General features: G+C 36.4%; 1 protein-coding gene across 1 annotated transcript; it reads left to right on the forward strand.

Annotated features, from left to right (window-relative positions):
- The first annotated feature begins 3,412 nt into the window (after positions 1-3,412).
- On the forward strand, positions 3,413-4,949 carry LOC101895864 (aminomethyltransferase, mitochondrial). Its single transcript, XM_005191064.4, has one exon. The coding sequence runs from the start codon at positions 3,619-3,621 to the stop codon at positions 4,855-4,857; it is 1,239 nt and encodes a 412-aa protein (XP_005191121.2). The 5' UTR covers positions 3,413-3,618; the 3' UTR covers positions 4,858-4,949.
- The last annotated feature ends 13,467 nt before the right edge of the window (positions 4,950-18,416 follow it).

An 18,416-nucleotide genomic window follows, 5' to 3' on the forward strand; every position in this document is an offset into this window, starting at 1 on the left:
TAAGTCATTACATAAAAATTATCATTCTTCCTCCTCCCTTCTCTTAAGTATCCCCATGAAATTAGCATGTTTTTACATTATTTTTTTCTTAAATTTCGGCCACCAAAAAGTAAAAAAAATAAAAATGTTATTGACAAAATTATTATAGAAATTTGTAAAAAAGAAAACCAGGTCACAGGCTTTAGAATAAAAAAAAACTTTTCATAAAGATCTTTTTTTTTTAAGTTTATGCGTTCAAAATGATATATCGCATGTTTTAAACGAAATATTGAATTTTAGTTTTGTATTAATAAAAAAGAGAAAAAATAAAAAAAAAAAAATAAAAATAAAACCTATTATGTTTTCTATATAAAAAAAAAAAAAAATAAAACCAGAAGCAAACACATACACACACTTGATGATAGTTACGAAGTAATGATACAGCAATGTAAGGATTTAAGTATAACTCAAAATAAAATGAGACATACAAATAAATGTATAAAATGAAAATAAATGCAAACATGTTTTTTTTTTTTAATTGACCATAGATATAATCCTGGATATTTAAACTCTTCACCGTGTCACATCGTGGAATATGTGAAGCTCACATATTGGGGTTCTTAGTTAAACTGTAATGGTATTAAGAAATAAAATTGTGCTGTACAGGGTGAGACGAAAAAACTGTATTCAATTTCAGATTGCTGTCATCTCTAAGCCACTCGTCCGACAGCTGTTAAAATTATTCCAGTGACAACTTATTATATTGTTTACAAACGTTTAAAAGCATTTTGGTCGATCTCCGCTCGTATTAATCGACCGTGGCATCAGAATAAATACCGAATATTATCGCGAAAATATTTTGGAGGGTGTATTAAAGCCTTGGGCACGTAAACATTTTGGCCGCAGACCATGGACATATCAACAGCACTCAGCACCATTGCACTCAGCACACGCCACCCAAGAATGGTAACAAATTACTTGCCAAAGAGGTCAGGTTTGAAATGTGCACCTAAGTTTGGCCACCAGAACTAAAGCGCCGGCAATGGTGATGGTGTGCGACGCCATAACAGCCGATGGTCGATCTCCGCTCGTATTAATCAGAATGAATGCCCAATATAATCGCGGAAATATTCTGGAGGGTGTATTAAAGCCTTGGGCAAACATTTTGGCCGCAGACCATAAACGTATCAACAGGACTCAGCACCATCGCACTCAGCACACGCCACCCAAGAATGGATACAAATTGAGGTTAATCGCTTCATTTTCAGTGCACAATGGCCACCAAATTCTCCGAATACCAATTGGTTGGGCTATTGTGTCTACAGTATTTTGGAAGACAAGGTTGGCACTAAAAAATACCAAAGTGTCGATCACCTCAAGCAAGCGCTTCGCTGGGAATGGGCCAAAATACCACAAAGTCACATTCGGGCAGCGTGTGACGGTTTAATTAGCCGTTTGAAGGCCATAATTCGTGCCAAAGGTGACCAATTCGAACAAATCTAAACATATTCTAAAATTTGATGCTATTTCCGACATTTTTTGCTTTCATTCAATAAAATGTGAAAAAAGGAAAAATTATGGCGTTTGTCTATGTTGCAGTTTTTTTATCTCATATCCATTAAGCCCATATAACGCGAAATTAACGTCCAATTGTATTCAGATTTGGCACATCTCAATATTTCTGTTATAAATGTGGTAGAGATCGGAGCACTCCCTGGTACCTCCCCCAGAAGCGGTCAAAATTTTGAATAACCAAAACGATTATAAAATCCCAATTAAGCATCCGGTTCTCTTTGCACATCTCATTATTTCTACTTACACGAGATGTTCTGTAAAGATGGGGTATATCGCCCCACTCCTTCTGTTACCTCCCCCACAAAGGGTCAACATTTTGAATATTAATGAAGCTCATAAAACGTGAAATTAATATCTGGTTCCATGCAGACTTGGAACATGTCAATATTTCCGCTAACACAAGATCTGTGATAAAGATGGTCGAGATTTGATCATTCCTTCTGCTACCTCTCCCACGTAGGGTTCAAGATTTCGAAAAATAAATCTCTCAAAGAAAGCAAAATAAGCATTAAACTCTCTTCAAATGTTACACATACAAACATTTTTCCTAACACAAGATGTGTTATGAAGATGATATATATCTGCGAACCTCTTCTGGTACATCACCCCACAAAGGGTCACAATTTTCAATTCTTCTATCTGTTATAACTTGAGAAACAAGTCGGCAACTTGCTATATCCACATTTCAACCAGATACCTGAAATGAATATGGTATATTCATAATGATTTCGCATAAAATTGAATATAAATGGTCGATTTTCTTGTAATTTTGCCCATACCAATATTTTTATTTGTATTAGATAAAGTATGAAAATGAAATACTTCGGTCGACTATATTTGCAACATCACGCACATTTCATCATTTTCTAAAAATTAACAGATATCTCCTATAAAGTGTAGTAAGTAATCGATATAGTCCAAAATATGATATTTATTTTATATTTATTTAGGTCCGATAGTAAAAAGACAATATTGTCCCATTCCTTCGGAATCCACTCCATAGAGGGTCAACAATTTGAATAATCATAACAGAAGTCAAATTATATTTAAATAATCGAAATTTGGCTGAGGTTATACATCTGTCAAGGTACAACCAGCCGATACTTTTTAACTTGTTAATTATACACTTTTTTACGATGATTGTTTTATAGTGTTATAAATATAGATTAACGATATTTCATTCATGGCTGATATTATTAAAAAAAGCAAGTGTAGTCTGGAAATAAACCAACAAAAGAAAGAAACAAGTTCAATGGAATAAATAACAATTAGAAACCAAAAAGTGAGAGTTTAAATCAATTTTTTTGGTTGTATTATAATTTTTGTTTTATTGTTATTATTAGTACTTAATAGAATTTTTATAACCAACATTTACTGATCAATAAAACGTCAGAGTTGCAGATCGAGACAAAACGGGTACGCCGTATGTGACTACCCATTTTTTGTAGGATTTTTTTAACAATTAAAAACAAACATCATCAATTTGTTATTTATTTATCCAGCAAATATAACATTTTCCCTAACCATTCTTCGTAGCATTTTCTCTGATAATTCTTATAAAATAATAAAAAACCATAATATATTATTTATTTATTTATTTAGAAAATATACCATTTTACCAAACCTAACTTTTACGATTATTTTCTTTTCCTTATGCTCCCTTCTCATTTCATAAAATTGCGCTCCCAACCTCTGTGGGAGAGAGCCCCTTATTTGTCAATGTACAGTAAAATATCAAATGCCTACCAACAATAAACATAGTGTCATCTAAGCTAGTGATAACAGCGTTCATGACATTTCTTATCAGTTATCAATACTCAGGCGCCTGTCTCTGCTCCTCAACAAGAGAGGGAGAACAGCTGATTTCTTGTTTTGCCTTTTTGTGGCTTGGATTGGATGTTTCCAATTGACTGCCACCAAGACGTAAAACATTAAAAAAAAACATCTCTAGACAAATTCAAATGATCTGAAACGAAAAGAAAATCATCAGAGCTCAGTTCGTGATTATAGTTTCAAGTGTTTACAGCTTATTGTGGGGAAATTAAAGCAGAGCAAACATATAAAATGATAAGAACATTGCTGACAAAACACGTTTCCAAATCCACATTGATCGCGCCTTCTGTGAGATGTTTTGCATCACCCCCTGCTGGGGGTAAGGTTGAGTGTACAGCACTATATGATTTCCATGTTAAGAATGGTGGCAAAATTGTCAACTTCGGAGGCTATTCACTGCCCGTGCAATATTCCGATCAAGGTATATCGGCCTCACATTTGCACACCCGCAAATTTGCTTCGATTTTCGATGTTTCCCACATGTTGCAAACCTATGTACGTGGCAAAGATGCTGTGGAGTGCATGGAATCGGTGTGTACGGCTGATATACGAGGAGCTGCTGATGGTACAGGTTCCCTGACTGTTTTCACCAATGAACAGGGATGTATTTTGGATGATTTAATTGTCAATAAGGTCAAGAAAGATTTGCTTTACGTTGTGTCCAATGCTGCCATGAAAACCCAAGATATGGCCATAATGGAGGCAGCTGTTAATACATTTAAATCTCAGGGCAAAGATGTGGCTATCGAATTTATGACATCTGCCGATCAATCGTTGATTGCTGTACAAGGACCCACAGCTGTTAAGGCCTTGTCGGCCGTAACAAAGACCGACCTGAGCAAATTATACTTCATGAATACCCTGGTGACGGAAGTGGCTGGTGTGGGCAATTGCCGCATTACCCGCTGTGGTTACACGGGTGAAGATGGTGTTGAAATTTCCATACCTTCCAGTCATGTGGAACAGGTCACCGAAGCCCTACTGCAGCAAACCAAACAACAAGTGAAAATGGCCGGTTTGGGAGCACGTGATTCATTGCGCCTGGAGGCGGGTCTCTGTCTATACGGAAGCGATATTGATAACAAAACAACACCCATTGAGGCGGCACTTGCCTGGTTGGTTGCCAAGCGCCGTCGGGCCGAGGAAAATTTCCCCGGTGCCCAGGTGGTGAATCGACAACTCAAAGAGGGTGTTCAACGTCGTCGTGTGGGCTTGAAAATGGATCCAGCTGCCAAACCACCACCAGCCCGTGCCGGTGTTGAAATCTACAAGGATTCTCAAAAGGTGGGTCACATTACCAGCGGTTGTCCCAGTCCTTCGTTGAACATCAACATAGCCATGGGCTATATTCAGGAGCAATTGAAACAAGCTGGCACTCATGTTCAATTGAAGATACGCGATCGTTTCTATAGCGCTGAAGTGGCTAAAATGCCATTCGTCAAGACTAGCTATTATGTAAAGCCCAAATAATGAGGCGATTAGCTTTAAGCAAAAGTAAAAACAACAATGAAGTAATTGTGTGCCATAATTTTAAATAATAACAATAATAATATAACAACAAATTGCATTTTTTCTTTTATTTATACGTTTGACTTCTTTCAATTTTATTTTCCAAGGGGGGAATATTTTTTAAAGCCAACAGAGCCATGATCGTGGTTTTTTAAAAAATGATCTTTCAAGGACCAACAGATTTTTAAAGAAAATTTGGATTTTTAAAGAAAGAAAATTTTCAGTGAGCCACAATCGGGGATTGTTTAAGAATATTTTTCTGGGGACCAACAAATTTGCTATCGTGGATTTTTAAAGAATATTTTCCTTGGGACCAAAAGAGTTGTTATCGTGGGTATTTCTAGGACCATCAGAATCTATTGCCAATTTTTAAAGAGTTATATATAAAGGACCAATCATCAGTTGTTTAACTATATATCTATCTATCTACTGACTGACTAAGAATCAACGAACAGACGAAACGGCTGAGTTACGAAAAGAATTAACTTCTACCGTTTCGGATTATGTGTGCGGATAGAGATAAAAACTTAAAATATGGAATGAGAATTAAAGTTAGAAAGTAATTGTTATATACAGGGTGAGACGAAAAAAACTGCAACCAACTTCAGACTGCGGTCATTTCTAAGCCACTCGTCCGACAGCTGTTAAAATTTGTCCAGTGACAGCTCATTTTGGAAAAGCATTTTGGTGACAATTTTCCAGAAAAAAAGTTATTCGTGATGGAATTCAATCGTGATAGTGTGATTTCTTTATATTTATATCTCCGATGAGAAAACATTCGTTGTCCATCAGAATTTGTTAAACAAACAAAATGATCGTGTTTACTTCAGCTGAAAATGTACACCTTCGGTTGGCCACCAGAACTCAAGCGCCCGCCATGGTGATGGTGTGGGCCGCCATAACAGCTGATGGTCGCCCTGCGCTCGTATTAATCGACCGTGGCATCACAATAAATAACGAATATTATCGCGAAAATATTCTGGAGGGTGTATTGAAGCTTTGGGCACGTAAACCTTTTGGTCGCAGACCTTGGTCATTCCAACAGGACTCAGCACCATAGCACTCAGCACGCGCCACCCAAGAATGCTTGCAAAATTAGGTTCCTCGCTTCATTTCCAGCGCTTAATGACCACCAAAATCTCCGGATACCAATCCGTTGGACTATTGTGTTTGGAGTATTTCGGAAAGCAAGATTGGCACTAAAAAATACCAAAGTGTCGATCACCTCAAGCAAGCGCTTCGCCGGGAATGGCCAAAATGTAGAAGAGCAACATTCGGGCAGCGTGTAACGGTTTCATTGGCCGTTTGAAGGCCGTAATTTGTGCCAAAGATAACCAATTCGAAAAAATCTAAACTTATTCTAAAATTTGATGCTATTTCCGACAATTAAAAAAAAAAATGTAAAAATTATGGCGTTTGACTTTGTTGCAGTTTTTTTTTAATCTCACCCTGTATATATGCAGGTAGTTTTGGAATTGTGTACTAAGTGTGCGAACTGTTCCAAATGGTACTAAACTCGGAACAGTTGGCATTTGGGGTCTCTGTTTTGTGACAAAGAAGTGGTTTTGGAAATGTCTACTATAATTGTGGGAAAAGTACTGAATAGTACTACATTTGGTACAATTTCGACAGATAGTGCTTGAAGTCAGAAATTTGGTATTAGGGTCGCTGTTTCTATGTAGCCTAGACATGTGGATGTGGTTTCGGAAATGTGTACTCTAATTGTACGAAAAGCCTGAAATTTGATATAAATGACACTGTTGGTATCTGTGGTTGTTGACGTTTAGGATAGAGGGAGGTTATTATACCCTACACCACAAGGTGTTCAGGGTATTATGTATTTGTGCATTTGTTTGCAACAGGGAGAAGGAAGCGAGATAGACCCACAGTTACTTCTGGGGATATTCATAGAATCACATTCTGAGTCGATTTATGCATGTCCGTCCGTCCGTCTGTCCGTCCGTCGGTCCGTCTGTCCATGTATTTTTGTAAACGAAGTACAGTTCGCATTTATTGCCCTATCCAGATGAAATTTTGCACAAATCATTTGTTTGGCCCAAGGACGAACCCTATTGAAATTGGAGATAATCGGTAAAAATTTAGATATAGCTCCCATATATTTTCGTTCGATTTGCCTTTTATTGTGCACCAATCGTGTAATATCAGTCCGAATAGTATGGAATTTTGCACGTACGATCAGATTGGACCTGAAAATAAGTATGCCAAATTTGATTGAAATCGGTTCAGATATAGCTATAGCTCCCGTATATATTGTTCATCCGATTTGTTATTTTTGTCCTCCGCAGCCGTAATATGCACTCTGCAACAACAATATTTGGGGAAATATATCAAATACAGCTCAGAAATACATTTGCTAAATTTTATCGAGATCGGTTCAGATTTGGATATAGCTCCCATATATAACTTCGTCCGATTTATCATTTATTGTGCACCAAACGTCTAATATTTGTCCTAATGGGATGGAATTTGGCACATACGACCGAATTTAGTCTAGAAGGTAGTATGCCAAATTTGGTGAAGATCGGTTCAGATATAGTTATAGCTCCCATATATATTGTTCATCCGATTTGTCATATTTGTTACCCACAGCCGTAATATGAACTCCGTAACAACGATATTGAGCGAAATATATCAAATACAGCTCAGAAATATATTTGCTAAATTTTATCGAGATCGGTTCCGATTTGGATATAGCTCGCATATATATCTTTATCCGATTTCAAATTAATTGTGCACCAAATGGGCAATACAAGTCCGAATTTAAAAGATACAAATGCTTCGGCATATTTAGTCCCTTGAACTTTAAATTATCAGTATAATAATAGCGTGTATGATTGAATTCTCCCATAAAAACTTTTAATTGTTATGCGGAGCTCTACTAAATTAGCAAAGTGGTGTAGGGTATCACAAAGTCGGTCCGACTTTAAGACTTTCTTTACTGGTTTTTATTTGGATATGTGTGCTAAATGTCACTAAATTTGGTATTGGGTGAGAGGATAGAACTGAAAATTTGAAATTTGAAATTAAGGTCACTGTCGGTTTCTTGAGTTTACATATGGAGACGTTAAAATAGTTTTGGACAGGAAATTGGATGTGGTTCCATTGTGCAATGGTTTAATATCCTCTTCGGTAAACTTCAAAATGAAGAATTTTGAGAACTTGGAATACTCAAAAGGCCTACCACGAACGGTTTGAACGAATCCAAAATTTTAAGGTGGACTTTTTGCTGACGAAGTAGCGTGCACATGCCAGTATTTGATATTTTTGCAATCTTTATTTAAGCCACATCAGACCCTTAAAATTTTAATTTTTTTCTTTAACAAATAAACACGCAGTTTGAAATATTTCAAGATTTTGAAATTTTTTTCTTCATTGTTTCGAAAGTCAATAAATGTCTCGATTAAGTGGCATTTTGGAAATAAACAACATAACGAACGAAATGCAACGCAATCCTTTGCTCTGCAGGCAATATCAATTATCGTCCGGCAATTGAATGAAGATGTTAATTGTCGGTTAATTGTTTCTAATTAATTTTATGGTCAATTACTGGTGATTTGTGCTGATGTCCAGCGCGGTGGCGAAATTCAAATATAAATGCAATTTTACAACTTGTTTCAAATCTGACAGGCGTTAAAGAAACGCATTAAATGCACAGATTATCTTGTGAAATATGAGCGGTAATTGTGACATTTCGAAATAACAAAAAACAAAAAAAAAATATTATTAATGATTTGAATTTTGTTAGATATTTAAATTTTTGTTTTGTAAAATAAATTTGACTAATTACTCAGGCGAAATGGAAATGTTCCTTCGAGACTTTTGGCATTTAAACGAGTATGAAAATAAAACAGTTATATGGAAATATAACCGTTATATGGCCGAGGGTATAAAAACTAACTTTACTTATGATTCTAGTATGATGTGTAAAAAAGTCTTTACTTTTTTTTAAATTTCGCTCCCAAAAATGTGTTCTTCCAATTTCTCCAATTGGCAACATCGCTTTGGAGATCAACAACAAACAATTATTATTTTGAACAAGTAAAAAACATTAAGTTCGGCAGTGCCGAACTTTTAATACACTCCACCTTAGGGTAAAGGAAACACCTTAGGCTAAAGGAACCCACTATGACCCACAAATACCAATTTTTAGACATATTCATGGTAAAATGTGCCATAAATCATCAAAATACCGAATATCGGGAAATGATTTTTGCCACATTTTCACGCCACACTTCTAAAAATTGGTTTTTGTTGGTAATAATAACATTTGTATGTATAGGTCTACGTTTTGGTATAGCTCCCATATAGCGGTACCTCCAGATATTCGTTATTTTGATGATTTTTGCCTCATTTCTTCGCGGATTTGTCAAAAGATTGTTATATGTATGCGGTACCTCCCGATATTCGATATTTTGATGATTTTTGCCACATTTTTTCACGGATTTGTCTGAAAATTGGTATTTCTAGGTCATAATGGGTTCCAGCTCCGGTGGCGAAACATTACATGTATAGCCCCCATATAACGGTACCTCCCGATATTCGGTATTTTGATGGTTTTTGCCACATTTTTCACTAATTTGTCTAATAATTGACATTTGTGGGTCATAATGGGTCCTAGTTCGTGTGACGAAACATGGTATGTATAGGTCCACGTTTTTGTATAGTCCCCATATAACGGTACCTCCCAATATTCGGTATTTTGATGATTTTTGACACATTTTTCTCTTTCAATTTCTCTGAAAATTGGTAGTTGTAGATCATAATGGGTCCCAGTTCGTGTGGCGAGTAATTGAAATTATAGGTCCACGTTTTGGTATAGCACCCATATAATGGTACCTCCCGATATTCTGTAATTTGATGATTTTTGACACATTTTTTCACGGATTTGTCTGTAAATTGATATTTCTAGGTCATAATGGGTTCTAGCTCCTTTGGCGAAATATTGCATGTGTAGGTCCACGATTTGGTATAGTCCCCATATAACGGCACCTCCCGATATTCGGCCTTTTAATGGTTTTTGCCACATTTCTTATAATGTTTCCTTTACCCTAAGGTGGAGGGTATTAAAAGTTTGGCCCGGCCGAACTTAATGTTTTCTTTACTTGTTTTTCTTGTTCCTTTTACGGAAAGAATTATAGGAAAAATTGTGCATTAAAAATCTTCAATTTTTTTAATTTTGATGTTAACAGAGGAGGATATTAGCAAAAACCATTTCACAATGGATATACATCCAACTTTTTTTTAGAAACTATGTAAAACCAAGAAACTGATTGTGATCTCAATATTAAATTTCAGAATTTCCGCTCTGCTCCTTAACCCAATACCAAATTTTTTAACATTTAGTACGTACAGGATAAGATGAAAAAACTGCAACCAACTTCAGATTGCTGTAATTTCTAAGCCTCTCGTCCGACAGCTGTTAAAATTATTCCAGTGACAGCTCATTATATTGTTTAAAAGCGTACAAAAGCATTTTGGTGAGAATTTTCCAGAATAAAAAGTTATTCGTGATGGAATTCAGGCGTGATAGTGTGATTTCTTTATATTTGGCTGGAAAACCTCAAGTGGCTATCCTTAGAGCACTCCAGCATTTAAATGTGAATACATTTTTTGTGTCTCGTACCATCGCTCGTTACCGTTAGCGTAGCCCGATGTCAAGGAAGTGGACCGAAGAAAACGGCAACATAAGCAGAAATGGTTCGAAAAGTAAAGAAGCGACTTATCGAAACCCGCGTTGCAGTGGCCGAAAAATGGCTCGTGAGCTCGTGGCATTTCGCAATATTCCATTCGGTAAATATTGAAAAATGAGCTCGGGGTAGAGCCATGGAAATTCCAAAAAGTGCAAGAACTTACACCGCAACAGAAAGAAAATAGACTCAAAAGAGCTAAAAAATTGCTCCGCTTGGCCGAAAGTGGTGAAATGCCGAATTTGGTTTTCTCCGATGAGAAAATGACCGTGTTTGCAATGTGCACCTTTGGTTGGCCACCAGAACTCAAGCGTCGGTCATGTTGTGGGCCGCCATAACAGCCGATGGTCGCTCTCCGCTCGTATTAATCGATCGTGGCATCAGAATAAATGCCAAATTACAACCAGTAAGGTAAGCTCAAAAGTCGGGCGGGGCCGACTATATGATACCCTACACCACTATGCATATTAAGTAGAGCTCTCGTAAAAGGGTTTATACAGGGCATTTCAGAGCTCTATGAGATATTTGGTACAAAATCAAAATCTATCTAATTCTATCGTGCATTTTACGAACTATAGCTATCTCTGAACCGGGTTTCTCCAAATTTGACGTATTAGCTTCTAGACTGAATTTGGTCTTATGTACGAAAATTCAGGTGATTTGGGCTGATATTGACCATTTAGTGCACATTTAACCCGAAATCGGATGAAGATATACATGGGAGCTATATCCAAATCTGAACCGATTTCGATAAAATTTAAAACAGCTATTCCTGTGCTCCATCTAATACCTGGTACCAAATATCACGCTTGTGGAGTGAATATTACGAATGTAAGGGCCTAAAACACTAAATCGGATGAAACATATATATGGTTGCTATATCTATATCTGAACCGATTTTCACTAAATTTGATATACTTGCTTCTAGGCTGAATTTGGTCCGATGTACTAAAATTCAGGTGATTTGGGCTGATATTGACCATTTAGTGCACATTTAACCCGAAATCGGATGAAGATATATATGGGAGCTATATCCAAATCTGAACCGATTTCGATAAAATTACAAATAGCTATTTCTGGGCTGTATCTTATATCTGGTACCAAATATCATTCTTGTGAATTGCATATTACGAATGTGAGAGGCTTAAACACCAAATCGGATAAAACATGTATATGGGAGCTATAGCTGTTTCTGAGCCGATTTTCTCCAAATTTGTTGTATTTGCTTTAAGGCTAATCTCGGTCACATGTGCCAAAATTCGGGCCATTTGGGCTGATATTGACCATTTGGTGGTCCATTAACCCGAAATCGGATGAAGATATATATGGGAGCTATATCCAAATCTGAACCGATTTCGATAAAATTTAAAACAGCTATTTCTGTGCTCCATCTAATACCTGGTACCAAATATCACGGTTGTGGAGTGCTTAGTAGGAATGTGAGGGACTTAAAGATCAAATCGGATGAAAGATATATATGGGAGCTATAGCTATATCTGAACCGATTTTCTCCAAATTTAATATACTTGCTTCTAGGCCGAACTCGGTTGGGTGTGCCAAAATTCAGGTAATTTGGACTGATAGTGGATATTTGGTGCACATTTAACCCGAAATCGGATGAAGATATATATGGGAGCTATATCTAAATTTGATCCGATTCTCACCAATTTCAATAGGGTTCGTCATTGGGCCAAAAAAATATTGTTTGGAAAATTTCATCTCAATCGGATAATAAATGCGACCTGCATTTTGTTCACAAGAATACATGGACAGACGGACGGACGGACGGACAGACGGACTGACATGCATAAATCGACTCAGAAAGTGATTCTATGAAGGTTCTCAAAAGTAAGTATGGGTCTATCTCGTTTCCTTCTCCATGTTACAAACAAATGCACAAAGACATAATACCCTTACCACTATGTGGTGTAGGGTATAATAAAGCCTTGTGCACGCAAACATTTTGGCCGCAGACCTTGGACATTCCAACAGGACTCAGCACCATCGCACTCTGCATGCGCCACCCAAGAATGGTTAAAAACTGAGGTTCCTCGTATTGTATTAGTATTTTTCGTATAATTGCAGTACACATTTCCAAAACCACCTCCATATCTCAATTTCAGATACCAACAGAGATCTCAGTGTCAAATTTTTGTATTCCAGCCCTATCCCTTCTCTCAATACCAAATTTAGTAACAAACAACCGCCAAATCTTAAACACAGATACCATCAGTAGTCTAAATACCAAATTTCAGAATTTTATTTCTATCCCTTTGCCCAATACATTTCCAAAACCACCTCATTGTTACAAACCTACCACCAACAGGGCCCTCAATACAAAATGTCAAAATTCCACCTTCATTCGTTCACCCTAAAAAAATTGTTTCCAAATTGAATACCATTTAGTACTGCTTTCAAAATTAGTACATATTTCCAAAACCCCCTTCAAATATCAAAATTACTTTTCAACCTAGATACTCATACCAAATGTTACCTCTATCCTTTCACATAACACCAAGTACTACAATTTTAGATCTTTACTGCCATTTTAGAAGTTATCGTAACCTTAAAATTCGAATTTCCAAAAACCCTTTGGTACACCAGGTACCTCCACTCCATCTGTGACTCTATGCCAAATTTCCGTTTGTCCAATTTAGAATTCAAGCTTCAGTAAATTTAAGTTCTTTTCGTACCCTTTTAGTAGGAATTTCCAAAAACCCAGCCTTACAAGACACCTACGGACCCTTGTGCAAAATTTAAAGATTCCAGCTTCAGTTGTTTCAAATATCATCCAAATATTAACCACACGAGAACATAAGTAATTTCAAAATTCAATAACTCGTTCCCCCCCACAAAAATAACCGACATAAAATGAGAAATGTGAAACAGTAACTTTTAGTGTCGAATTCATGCCATCTTCTCGAAATCAGCTGGATCCACGAGGAGAAATTTATGCAAACGTTGGTGGTATGCCGTGCAGAACCGGAATCGAATACAAATCACCAGTTGTTGAAAATGCAGCCAAATAACTGTGTGTTCAATATCCAGTTTTGTTGGGGATTTTAATTAAAACTTTGGTACATACATTTCTGATGAGAATACCAGAATCTGAAAATAATTCCTAAAACAGAAATAAACTTTTGTTTTCGTTCAAATCTTCTTGTTCAAAAGTGGCTGAAAAAATCGACATTAAGGAATAGCAATTGTTTTTTTAGACCAAAAAAAAAAAAAAAAACAAGTAAGCAAAGACTACAGTCGAGCGGGGCCGATCGTTCAATACCCTACAACACTATAATAAACGATACAGTTTATATAGGCGAGATACTCGAAAGAATTCCACAAGATATTGTGACAAATAATAAAAGAAAACCATCAGGTTTCGTTCTCTTATTTTCGAATAATAACAACTAAAACTAATTTGCTAATTTCCAATTTATTGGTAGATGTTGCACGTAAATGGTCTTCCTAGATCTGGAACCAATATTTCCCAAAGACCTATAATCTCTCAGAAGTGGCAAAAGATTAACATTTATTATTGGTTTTTGACTGAAACGCATCTATATGAGATACAGACATTTGACTATATTCTTCAACGAAATCAGCCTTAACGAAATAGTCAGAAGTGCGTCTTTCCTGCATTTATGAATTCTCCAAAAAGTCACTAGAATGGACATTTTCGTATTTTGTCTACAAAAGTTGCCAAACTCCTTTACACATTGAATATTTTTGGATGGCCATCCAAAACTGCTTGGCTTTTGCAATGTCCGGTAACCCCTATTCAAATGTGCGTGAGGATCGGGCGATAATTACGACCTGCTGACAATTTTGCAGTTTTTTGGTCCATTTCAACCCCTAAATATATGGCGATCATCTCCAAAAAGAGTAGGCATCTATTCTGACCCTCATCTTATCCCCATGCAAAATTTCGTAAGGATCGGGCCATAAATGCGATCTGTATATGATATCCTGATATCCTAACTAGCTTAGAAATATTACCAAATGAAAATATGCCAAAATTATGACAGAATTGAAAAAATATGAGAAAATTTTACAAAATCAATATTTTCATCTTTAGAGAGATATTTTTATGCGATTTTTTTAGACGTTTTATGTTTCCTGCCAAGAGGCCATTCTGAATTAATGAGAACTGTCGAAATCAGTTCAGCCGTTCTCGACATATATGAGATCTTTCAAGCATATCTTCTTTGGTAGGCATATATATCGCACATATTTTGCTACATATCCGATTTGTTGTATGTTAACATCAATGTAAAGTTCAGAAGTAACCTTGTCATGACTTTGTGATTTCGCCGGGATTTAAAATATTCGCGGCTTAATGAAAATTTTTGAATTTTTTCAACAAAAAAGATATGTTCTATTTTATCCGCTAAATATTATCCGACGACTACCCAAATTAGTAGGCTTCTTCCCCGCCCTAAACTCTATCTACATGCGAAATTTCGCGTCGATTGGTCTATAATTGCGACCTGTATAGCTTCTGCAAAATCCGACATTTTTTCAGTATTTGGTCCATTTCAACCCCTAAACATTTGGCGATCATCTCCAAAAGAAATAGGCTTCTATTCTGACCCACCTTCGTGCAAAATTTCGTAAGGATCGGGCCATACTTGCGACCTGTAGCGTGATTACAAATTAACATGGACAGACGGACGGACGGACATACATAGCTAGATCCATGGTACAATGAAGAGAAGGTAGGTCAACTTTGAAAAAATTGCAAGTATAGAGATCTACCTGTTTGGCTTGTAGTGTCAGAAATAGTATCAAAACAATAACAAAATCAAACAACTTGTTGCATTTATTTTGAATAAATAATTGAAAACCGCGAAAACTGAATGAAAGGTCAACACTTCTTTTCAAAACCAGGTTCTATATATCTCTAAAGGATGATTTCGCTACAAAAACTCTAGATTTTGTCGATGCATACGATGAAATAAACATTTTGAAAACATCCGAATTTGAATGTTTTCTGAACAATTTTTTTGTTATTGAAAAGAAAACACACATAAACAAATAAAGATAACATATTAAGCCAAGAAAATAAAAAAAATTGAAATCATATGGTATCATAGCCCTACCTTGATATCATTGTACCATGGCTAGATCGACTCAGATCGGCGAGCTAGGAAGATCCATATATACTTTCCTATATGGGAAACCAATATTTCGAGGTGTTACATAAATTCTGGCCCAATCAAACTTATAATACCCCCAACACATAGTGTTGTAGGGTATAAAAAACAATTGTAAATACACCCATTTAATTAAATTTTTTAAATTATGTTTTTTTTAAGAAATTTCTATGAAACTGCAAAATTTTGGCAATGTACCTTTAATTTTCTGTCACGCCATTTTTTGATGAAATATTGAAGAGCAACTTGTTCTGTTTGAAAAAAATAGTTTTAATACGGCCACACCCATATTGGATTCAATAAAACAAAATGTCATCATTATTGTTTTTTTTAAATAAAAACTAAATAGTGTTACTCCACATGTTTGCTTTTATTTTTCTAGTTATTTCAATTCCAGTCAGCATGTCTTGCTGTTCAGCATTCCATTCTCATTCTTCGTGTACCTTATGTATATGGTTATATAACGTCTCCCTCTGCAAAACGCTGTAAAACATTTTCTCTGCCGAAGATAGTTTTGGGGTCTTAGAAAACACTGTCCAGGTTTTGCATGTAGAAAATATATTGCAAATATCCTGGTTTTTTGAGCTCGCTAATATTTGGGAGGGAAAGGCCTACCTATAAATAAATATAGAGAAGTTTAATAACAACTCTAACAGGTGTTGGAGCTTAGTTTCCCCTGATGTTGGGAACAACTCACATTTATCCAATAAAGAACAAGTAAAAAAACATTAAGTTCGGCCGGGCCAAACTTTTAATACCCTCCACCTTAGGGTAAAAGAAACATTAGAAGAAATGTGGCAAAAACCATTAAAATGCCGATTATGGGGAGGTACCGTTATATGGGGGCTATACCAAAACGTGGACCTATAATTACAATGTTTCGCCACCGGAGCTGGAACCCTTTATGACCCACAAATACCAATTTTTAGACAAATCAGTGAAAAAATGTGGCAAAAACCATCAAAATACCGAATATCGGGAGGTACCGTTATATGGGGGCTATATCAAATCATGGACCCATGCATGCAATGTTTCGCCACCGAAGCTGGAACCAATTATGACCAACAAATACCAATTTTCGAACAAATCCCTGAAAAAATGTGGCAAAAATCATCAAATTACCGAATATCGGGAGGTACCGTTATATGGGGGCTATACCAAAACGTGGACCTATAATTACAATGTTTCGCCACCGGAGCTGGAACCCATTATGACCAACAAATACCGATTTTCAGACAAATCCGTGAAAAAATGTGGTAAAAAAAAATTAAAATACTAAATATCGGGAGGTACCTTTATATGGGGGCTATACCACAACGTGGACCTATACATGCAATGTTTTGCCACACGCTCAGGGACCCGCTATGACCTACAAATACCAATTTTAAGACAAATCTGTGAAAAAATGTGGCATAAATCATCAAAATACCGAATATCGGGAGGTACCGTTATATGGGGACTATACCAAATTATGGACCCATACATGCAATGTTCCGCCACCGGAGCTGGAAACCATTATGACCCACAAATACCAATTTTTAGACAAATCGTTGAAAAAATGTGGTAAAAAAAACTAAAATACTAAATATCGGGAGGTACCTTTATATGGGGGCTATACCACAACGTGGACCTATACATGCAATGTTTTGCCACACGCTCAGGGACCCGCTATGACCTACAAATACCAATTTTAAGACAAATCCGTGAAAAAATGTGGCATAAATCATCAAAATACCGAATATCGGGAGGTACCGTTATATGGGGACTATACCAGAACGTGGACCGATATATCTCATTTTCAATACCAACCATCCTAGACACAATGCAAATAGCTCTGCTAAATTTTGGAGCTCTACGTCAAATAATGTGGGCTGTATCGTGATTTCAACAGACAGACAGACGGACAGACAGACAGACAGACAGACAGACAGACAGACAGACGGACAGACAGACAGACAGACGGACATCGTTGAATCGACTTAGAATTTTGTGCTGATTATGAATATATATACTTTATGGGGTCTAAAACGAATATTTAGGGATGTTACAAACGGAATGACAAAGTTAATATACCCTCCTTTCCAAGGTGGAGGGTATAAAAAGAGTTGCAAAAGGAACTCTTTCAAAAAAGGACAATTATAAAAAAGTGAAAACGCAGCTGAGTTTGGCCTGGTCGAACTTTTTATAACCTCCATTTACCCCAATCCCCCCATTAAAAAAAAAATCGTCAAAAAATACCTCTTAAATAACAACTGTTATATGTGAGCGGTGCAAAGACGTGGACCTGCGTAGAAAATTGTTCGTCAAAGGTTGAAGTGCGAACTTCAAATACGAAATTTGAAAAAATTCCGGTGAATATTGTAGCTAAAATCATCAAAATGCCGAATATCGGGAGTCCATAGTATGGGGGATATCCGATATCGGGGATCTATATAGACAATTCTTTTCCAGGTGTAGAGTATTCCGCAGTTACTCCTTTTGTGGATTTTTAGACAATTCCATTGGAAAACTCAAAATACCGAATAATGGTACACATATCGCAATATTCCATTCGGCAAATATTGAAAAATGAGCTAGGGGTGAAGACATTGAAATTCCAAAAAGTGCAAGAACTTACACCGCAACATAAAGGAAATAGACTCAAACGAGCTAAAAAATT

This window comes from Musca domestica, unplaced genomic scaffold (genome assembly GCF_030504385.1).
Source record: "Musca domestica strain aabys unplaced genomic scaffold, Musca_domestica.polishedcontigs.V.1.1 38, whole genome shotgun sequence".
Lineage (NCBI taxonomy): Eukaryota > Metazoa > Arthropoda > Insecta > Diptera > Muscidae > Musca > Musca domestica.